Source organism: Penaeus vannamei, chromosome 20 (genome assembly GCF_042767895.1).
Source record: "Penaeus vannamei isolate JL-2024 chromosome 20, ASM4276789v1, whole genome shotgun sequence".
Taxonomy (NCBI): Eukaryota; Metazoa; Arthropoda; class Malacostraca; order Decapoda; family Penaeidae; genus Penaeus; species Penaeus vannamei.
Window position 1 is genome coordinate 9,987,021 of NC_091568.1, and position 10,000 is coordinate 9,997,020.

The 10,000-nt window shown below is 34.1% G+C and overlaps 2 protein-coding genes across 4 annotated transcripts in view; one reads left to right on the top strand and one right to left on the bottom strand.

Annotated features, from left to right (window-relative positions):
* LOC113808287 (zinc finger protein Xfin) overlaps positions 1-864 on the bottom strand; it is a 21,471-nt gene extending 20,607 nt beyond the window's left edge. The window contains exon 1 of the mRNA XM_070134985.1: positions 737-864. Coding sequence (XP_069991086.1) covers positions 737-788 — 52 coding nt within the window. The 5' untranslated portion in view covers positions 789-864. The remainder of the gene's footprint in view (positions 1-736) is intronic.
* Positions 865-2,995: 2,131 nt separating this feature from the next.
* Positions 2,996-10,000, top strand: part of LOC113808274 (uncharacterized) — a 9,252-nt gene continuing 2,247 nt past the window's right edge. Inside the window, exons 1-3 of one of the 3 annotated variants that reach the window (XM_027359625.2) lie at positions 2,996-3,117; positions 6,526-6,668; positions 8,083-10,000. The exon at positions 8,083-10,000 is cut by the window's right edge and continues 2,247 nt beyond it. In XM_027359625.2, the coding sequence (XP_027215426.2) occupies positions 6,531-6,668; positions 8,083-10,000 (2,056 nt within the window). In that variant the 5' untranslated portion in view covers positions 2,996-3,117; positions 6,526-6,530. Of the gene's footprint in view, positions 3,118-3,760; positions 3,925-6,525; positions 6,669-8,082 lie in introns of those variants that run through there. The other 2 variants (XM_070134987.1, XM_070134986.1) reach the window with 2 other exon arrangements.

Here is a 10,000-nt window from a genome sequence, read left to right on the forward strand (position 1 = left end):
AAATCATAAAGGGAATATTATCCAAATTATTCTCATTTCTCTTTATACACATCCATATAATTAAATGAAAATATAAGATAAAACTCACATTCTCTGTTACACCCATCATTCATGCCTCATCCACTGACAGACAAATTCAGACACAAAATGGTTCCCAAAATAAATAAATAAAAATTTAACCATACTCCTAAAAACTATCAGGTCAAATGAAAAATAAAAATAATTACAATTCATCAAAAAAAAAATCCTTTACCCTCCCATTACTCATCAACCAAAACTCACTCATAGGCCTTAATAAACAAAAATATTTAAATCCTCCTATAAATATCAGCTGATCAGATCCCATTAATATATCCATTTATTATATTGATCCTTCCATCCTCCACTCATCATTAATTACACATCTTTACTCATCACTCACGTAAAGACGAAACAAAAAACACATAAACAATCACAAACAATAACAAAGCAACAACAATAATAATACGAGAGCTCCTAAACCCTATTCATCAGCCTCAGCTCATCATCTTCCTCATCTTCCTCATCATCATCCTCATCATCACCGCCGTGTTGTGATCTTTTCATAACACTTTTCCTCCTCATGACTAACTCAGAGAAAGTTCCAAAATGCGAGAGCTTTTGCGGGCTCGACTTTTATGATTGGAACGCCATGGATATCTTGCTCCCGGAGACTAAATATGGCGGTTTGCAGTATGGGGAAAGATGGGAATATTACCTTCGTTCAACTGCTGTGGCGAGTCCCCCGTTTGGACTTCGGAACTGGCCATTTTGGGCTAAAATAGGGAAGGCGAAGCGGCCTTTCTTCACAAGGAGACATCCGCCATGTTTGAAAGCCTGGAATACGACAGCCAATCAGCTTCGAGATCAGACATGATGTCATAAAAGCCTGGAATTTTAGAGCCAATCAAAAGTGAGGTTTCTTATGACGTCATTAATGAGGCTATGATGTCACAGATGAGGCAGGAAGTGCGGCTTCTTCGAAATTTTGACATAATCATGAATATTTAGTCAAATTACGTCATTTCGCTTACTGAGAGTTACTCCACTTATTCATTTCGTTTTCTATGGTAACATTTCGAGGCTGTAAACAGAGAGATACAAAGGCTATTTTGTTTGACAAAACATTAAAACAAACAACTTAGTATTTCTTGATATAGATGTTCCTGATAGTTATTTCTGATACTACTAATGTTATTAATGTTGATAGTCATCATATCTGTGGTCGTTATCATTATCATCGATATGTTATTATCATTATCAACATTATCATCATCATTATTATCATTGTTATTATTATTATTTTTATTACCATTATCATTATTATCCTCATTATTACTACTATTATTATTGTTATTATTGTCATTATTATAATTGTTACTACTACTAATATTATAATTATTATTATATTTGTTGTTGTTGTTGTTGTATTGTTGTTATTACTGTTATTATCTTCATTGTTATTGTTGTTATTACTATTATTATTATTATTATTATTATTATTATTATTATTATTATTATCATTATTATTATTATTATTATTATTATTATTATTATTATTATTATTATTATCATTATTATTATTATCATTATTATTATCATTATTATCATTATTATTATTTTCATTATTATCATTATTATCATTATTATCATTATTATTATTATTATTATTATTATCATTATTAATATTATTATTATTATTATTATTATTATTATTATTATTATTATTATTATTATTATTATTATTATTATTATTATTATCATTATTATTATTATTATTATTATTATTATTATTATTATTATTACTATTATCATTATTATCATCATTATTATTATTATCATCATCATCATCATCATCATCATCATCATCATCATCATCATCATCATCATCATCATCATCATCATCATTATTATTATTATTATTATTATTATTATTATCATTATTATCATTATTGCTATTACTATCATTATTATTATTATTATTATTATTATTATTATTATTATTATTATTATTATTATTATCATTATAGCTATCATTATTATCATCACTGCTATTATTATCAATATTGTTATTATTATCATTGTTATTATGGTCAATATCATTCTTCTTATTATTATTGTTATTATTATAGCTACCATTATTATCATCACTGCTATTATTATCAATATTGTTATTATTATCATTGTTATTATGGTCAATATCATTCTTATTATCATTATTATTATTATTATTATTATTATTATTATTATTATTATTATTATTATTATTATTATTATTATTATTATTATTATTATTATTATCATCATTATTATTATTATTATCATTATTATTGTTGTTGTTGTTGTTGTTGTTGTTACTACTACTACTACTACTACTACTACTACTACTACTACTATTATCATAATCATTTACATTATCATTATTATTACTAATGCTATTACTATCATTACCATCATTTTTATTATCATGATAATGATTATTACCATCATCATCATTATTATCATCATCATGTTATTATCATCATTATGTAGCTGTGTATCATTATCAATATCATTATTATCAATGATAGTAATAGTAATCATGATAATAGTAATGTTAGCAATTATCATATTGACAATAATGATGATAATGATCGTAATGATAATGATCACAGTAATGGTGATGTGATGATGTTAACAATATGACAATAACCTTAATAACTGTAATATTAACAGTTGTGATAACATTGTCAATAATAGTCGTAGTGATTGTATCGCAATAATAATGTCAGTAAAAACAACAATAGCTATTTGTTATTGTTTTTGTTTTGATTTGTTTCCCTTCGTTCAGATCCAGCTCTTCCTCAACTTTCAATGTAATCTCTAACTTAACGATGGCAGTTTTTCGGTTTAGGCAAGACAGTAATAAATCATAATTGATTCACAACGAATGTTTCATAGAATACCCGAAAATACAGAAATGGTTAATGTCCTTTGCGTTAATTTAGCATGCACCGCTATCGGATGTGAATGGAAACTGTTGAAGTTTCTTCTCGTGTAATTTCATTCTCGACTCAAGTAAAGAAATTTATAATAAATTTGTGCGTTAATTGAAGGAGTGTGAGTATGAAACAACTAATTTCCATTCAGATTTTGATGAAGTTTCTTTTACATCATGGAGAGGATGTGGATAGTGAGTTAAGAAATAAGTGGATTGGAAGTATAGTCAAGGTTTATATTCAACTTTACGTAAGAGAGGTTATCTTTATTTTGTGTATCATTTCCAGTGATTGGATTATTATCTTCCCCCATTATTTCAATGTTTCATCCATATTCACTTGATATTGAGTGTGACCAGTAATTAGTGCCATTAACCTCCGTCACGTGTAATCTGGCAAGTAAATCTAAACCTTGATAGTTCCTGCTTTGTTCGGAACTCCTCGTCTTGCTCGTCTAAACAACTTGTCAGGACCAGCAGGACAACTAGGTTGTGTTCGAAATATCCAAGGTCTTTGCTGAATGCAACTGGCTCAAATATAAACATTCACTCCATTATCAGAAAGGTGTCTTTATTTTGCACACTGCATTGGTTTTGTAACTCCTTTGATGTATATTTAACTTACCTGCAACTGACAGATAAAAATATCCTTTGGTAACATCAATAAAGGGCCATAAAATACCCACCAATATCTTGTGGTTGCCTGCAACTGTCATTGTTTACATACAAATTTTGTTGTGACATCATCTCGTCCTGCTTGCCCAGCTTCACAGGAGGGAGAGATGGACAAGATGGACAATTTGTCCAGGATGAGAAAGTAGAGATTCTGAACGGTCAAAACGTCCAACTTGTCTGGACAAGGAGGACGAGGAGTTCCGAACAACATTTTATCAAAGGCTGGTTTTCTTCTCTTTGTCGGATCATTTAAGGTATGGAAGCTTATTTGCATGTTATTATATTTTTGTTATATTGGTTATGGCTACCACAATATTTTCTGAATGTATTTCATATCCTCCTCAGCTGTTGAGGTTGTCACCACTAGGCCTACTGTAGAGTGTTAGTATTTGTAATACAAAGCTTGCTTGTGGAATTGCTTAATGAGACTAAAATGGTACTTTGATTTCAGATGTCTCTCACAAAGGTTATTTTAGTTTATTTAAAGGACAAGAATGAATTTAGGTTATAATGAGATTTTTTATTTTTATTTTTATATTTTGTTAGGTTGATGTGGATAGTTTATGAACATTGAGTGAGTATGAATTTTATGCTTATGATTTTTAGTTTTTTTTTCTCTTATTCTTGATTTTTTATTTTATTGATGCCAAAATTATTAGAGATAAGTGGTTGAGACTGAAGTGGCTGATGAATCTATGCTTGAGTAAGTGTTGAAGACATAATTTATTTCCAATCCTTACAGGAAAAAAAAGTATTACTGGTACTCAAAATAGGTGAATAGTAAATTAGCCATTTGCTGTCTAAAAGTTTAGGGTAACAAATTTATGTACCAAGCCAAGGGTGCAAAGTAAGGAAATTTTGTTTAGCTAAAGCTTAATTCCAAGAAATAATATATGCTAATGAGGACACTACAAATTAGGGAGTATTATGTCAGCTATTTATTCATGACAAGTTTTATGTTGCTATTCTGCTTGGTGATTTTTTATTGTGAGTTGCACAACCTTTCCTTCTAGGTATTCCAGTTTAAAAAAAAGAAAAAAGTTAATTCTTCATCCACAGTGCAAACCTTAAAATAAGCTTGTCTATATGAGCTAGATTATTTGACACGGGTGATAAATAGTCTAATGGGTATGAAATTGATCTTAAAGTTAATTGATTTATTTCTGTTGATCTTTGGTAATTAGATTTCGTTAGAAGTTTAGGCCATTACCTGACATCTCACACTTTATTAATAGTGAAGGTAATTTAGATTTAGTTTTTGATATATTTGTTTTATGGTTTTATTATGTCATAACAATATTGGGTAATTTAAGATGTATTTACCTAAAATTACACATTGAAGGAGTAAAAGAAGTTTCACCCACATTATTCTCTAGGGTTTATTGTGAAGTTGGAAGGAAAGAAAAATGCCGCAAATTTCAATTTTTATGTTGCCTATATATGGGGTTGGGGTGTTTCTGTGTTATTTTCTTTTTTTTTTTCCGACAACAAAGGTATTCTAGTAAAGTTCTGTGATGTCACCTTCTGTATGGTCAATAGATCTCATATTTTAACAGAGGGATATAATTATGCAGATGTCAATGATTCATCTCTCCACTTTCCTCCTTTGATACTTTTCTTTTTTCTTTTGCCCTTTACTTTTGAAAGTAGCAGTCATCAGGCTTTTATTTTCATTTATGATAAAATCTCATGGTAGTCTAACCTTTTCTTAACCACTAGTAGATGGAGGGCATGTACGTACATGCCATGGCTGTTGTAGACCAAAAATCAGATGGCCTCGTATTATGCTCATTCCTGCACCATTAGCTCGTTGGATGGAGTTTGTTTTTCTCCGATAGTAATGGCTTCATTTATTTGGTAAAGGTTTAGGGCAATAGTACCTATAATTAAGTTCAACCTTCAAAATTATTATATATTTATTAATTATAGAAAAATAAAAGCTTTTAGGTGCCAAATGTTGCTCACAAACTACCGAACTAGCCAGGTGCAGACAGAGGAAACTGCCGATGCGCGCCAACAATCCCGTTATTATGTCCATTTGACAAACTTTTATACCCGTTGGCATTGGGTTAATTTTCATATCTAAATAATCTCAACATACACAAGAAAGTTTCAAACTCATTCTTTCCCATCTTTCTTTCTAAAGTTCCTTATATTTATAAAAGTAGTGTTGATATGAGTTTATCAATTTATTTGGAGTACAGTGATGTTTTTAATGAGGAAATATGCCTTTTACTCATAATAACCTCTCTATCCCTTTCCCTCTACTGCTCTATCTTACTTCAACCTCAGCTCTGCCTATGTATGCAGAGGCTTGCCATGACATTTCTGTAGAGTATGTGATCTCAAATATAGACTACAACCTATAGGCTATCTATCAGAAGCTAAGGAGTGAAAAATGTATTAGTTTTTATTGCTGATCGATTTGTGGTAATTGTATGTTAACCCCTTGCTGCTGGGTGGGATGTACGTACATGCCTTGGCTGTTGTGGACAGAGTAGCGGGTGGTATCGTATCACGACCATTCCTGCACTGTTGGCTCATTGGATGGAGCTTGTTTTACTCTAATATTAGCACCTAAAGTAAAGGTGAACCTCCAATATTTTTTTACATTATTAAACCTTACAGTAAAATAAAAGCTTTTAGGTGCTGAATGTCACTCACAAACTACCAAATGAGTCGGGGGCAAACGGGGAAACTGTCGATGCATGCCAACAATCCCTTAATCATGTCCACTTTATTACGGTATTTGACTTCCACAAGAACACTTACTAATGAATATTGTATGTGTATTTATCTGACCAAATTTTATCGTCTTGTGTTGTGCTATTTCTAATTCATATGTTGAATTGCAGACAAAATGCCAAGGAAGTGCGTAGTCTGTGGTCTAACACAGACTAACAATCTGGCTGTGTTTACCTTCCCCAAGTCACAGCACCAGAAGTCTACATGGGTCACTGCCATACAGCAGGTGATTCCTGGCTTCTGCGCTCCACAGGTGAGTGTAGGCAGTCGTCTAAGCAAATGAGGGAGGTAGTGGAAATGGAAAATAGAGGTAATAAGGAATAAGGAACAAGAAAGGACAAAAATAGTAGATATTTTTGTTTGTTTGTTTGTTTTTCTCTTTAATTCTTGACCTTTGGAGAATGAAAAATCAGATTCATGAATTTTTTTCCAGTTTTTGACATGCTGATAATAAAAGTTAGTTACAAAAACAATTATCTGACTTGCAGATAGTGAAAATGAATTTTGGACATTTTGCCTCATATCATACAGGGCAGATAGTAAAATAGCTAAATTTGTGGAAACCTCTCTTGAAGTTGGCTTATAAGACTTCTGTCAATTGATATGTTCATTCACATGTAGTAGCAGTTGCTTACACTTATTAGCTATATATATATATATATATATATATATATATATATATATATATATATATATATATATATATATATATATATATTGTCAGCGTTAGCCCCCAGATGATGATGACACATGCACGCGTACACACACACACACACACGCACACGCACACCCACACCCACACCCACACCCACACGCACACCCACACGCACACCCACGCGCACGCACACGCACACCCACACGCACACCCACACCCACACGCACACCCACACCCACACCCACACCCACACCCACACCCACACATGCACATGCACATGCGCATGCACATGCACATGCGCATGCACATGCACATGCACATGCACATGCACATACACATACACATACACATACACACACACACGCACGCACGCACACACACACACACACACACACACACACACACACACACACACACACACACACACACACACACACACACACACACACAGAAACACACACACATATACACACACACACACACTCACAGAAACACACACACACATACACACACACAGACACACACACACACACACACACACACACACACACACACACACACACACACACACACACACACACACACACACACACACACACATATTTCTATATATATGTATGCATGTATGTATATGTGTATACCATTACATATTATCATGTATTATTATCTTTTATTATTATTATTATTATAATAATAATAATAATAATTATTATTATTATTATTATTATTATTATTATTATTATTATTATTATTATTATTATTAATAATATCATTCATTATTATTATTATTAATTATTATTCATTAATTAGTATTAGGCCAGTACCCTTTAAGCATATATGGTGGTCTTGATGTTTCCATTTTCTGTCAAGTTGCTCTCCCCTTTCTACCAGGTGACTTTGTTTCTCCTCTTACTGTATTATGATATTATTTATAGGCTTGTGCATATGTATTTCTTATCCATTGTCTCCAAATTCTCTTTCCCAAGAAAGTAATATATTTGACTGCTTGCAGGAGAACGGTGAGCCACTGTCGAGCAGGAGTGGGCTGTGTGAGAACCATTTTCTTCCTGACGACATAAGGAAGGGCAAGAAGAAGAGCCTTCAGCGCAAAGCCATCCCTTCTCTTGCTGTTGACCAGAGCTTGCCCACTAGCTCCAGAAAGGTCTTGGCAGTCCAGTTCTCAGTGCCTGGGGAAGAAAATGGTGATCAGGCCTTCTTGATAAGTGATGAAGAGGATACATTTAGGACTGCATCCTCCTCTTCTTCCTCCTCTTCCTTATCCTCTTCGAGTGTGAGGAGAGATAGGAAGGCAGACCTTTGGGAAGTGAATGAGGGGCACACTAGTGCTGGAACTTGTTTAGGTCTTGATTTTGAGGACTACCTTCCAGGCAATGACAAATCAGCTTACAATGACTGCTCTGACGGCTATGAGGACCAAAAGTTGTTTTCTGAGGGTGATGTAGGCAGGAGAGCTTTAGGAAAAGATTTATGTCTTGTCTGTGGGAAGGATAACAAGAGCTCAAGATTAACATGCATTTTGCAGCTGGATGCACAAGCTGGCGGAGAATGCACCAGTCTCTGTTTGTCTCGCATTGTAAGCAGGCCAAAGCGGGAGTTGATGTGTATCAGCAGGAAGATCTGCTCAAGATGCACCAACCTTGTACAAGAGGTCACACATCTAGAGGAGGACCTGAAATACAAGAAGCAAAACATTAAGAATATGTATAATGCTACTCTTCAGACACACAAAGACAGTGCTGTTGTTCCCTCCTCCTTCTCACAGGTATCATCCCCTCTCTCTGAAGAAGTTGTTAATAGTCTCAGTGAGGTACCAGATGTAAACCTAGACCTTCAGAAAGGTAGTGAGCTTGATAAGGATGGTGAGATGTCAGACAACACTAGGAAAAGTTCACGCAGACAGGCGTCAGCAAAGAAATACTGCTGTCCTCAGTGCAAAGAGGTGTTTTCAAGTTTGGCTCTCTGGGTTCATCATTTATCAAAACACCAGGAGATGGATGAATCTACACTAAAAGTTGCAAGGCAGTCAAGCAATAAAACAAAAAAACTCACCAAGATTGGAACACATATTTGTGAAGAATGTGGGAAGAAATTTGTATGCAAACAGACCCTTCTTGCACATGCAGCTGCCCACCAGAAAGGTTCTGAGTGCACCATTTGTGGACGTTACCTCACAACAAAAGCTCGGTTAAAAGTTCATATGTTCAAGTTTCATGACATTGGTGAAGGGAAGAATAAAGAGGTCGAGTGTACAGATTGTGGAAAGTGTTTTGGCACTAAAGCCGGTTTGCGTTATCATCGAAATGTGGTCCATCACACTGGCACTAAGTATGTGTGTGAGCATTGTAATAAAATGTTTTATTACCATGTCCCATACAAAAGCCATTTGCTGCATGCTCATGGTGAAAAGAAAATAGTGTGTGAGACTTGTGGAGAGAAGTTTTTCACAGTGTCGAAACTAAACACACACATTAATGCTGTCCACAGAAGTGCAGAGTCCTGGACCTGTAAGGAGTGTCAGACCAAGTTCACAACATACACTGCCTACCGTCATCACAGGAATGTGAAGCACCTCAAAATCCAACATGCATGTGACTATTGCAATGCACAATTCAGAAAGAAGTCCTCTCTTGTGGTTCACCTCTGGAAGCATTCAGTGTACCTGTGCCAGCAGTGTCAGGAGAGCTTCTCAAGTGCAGAAGAACTGAAGACACACATGGCAAGATCCCATGGCAAGGTAGTCATGTGGAAAGACAAGAGGAAAGCCAACCCAGTCCTCCTGCCAGAGAAAAAAGAAAGCAGTAATGATGACACACTGCAGGAGAAACCAGAATCCCAAGAACACATCCAGCCTAGTGAACATGTGGCCTCCATTGTCATAAATGATTTGCTTATGACAGCAGAATCCTATG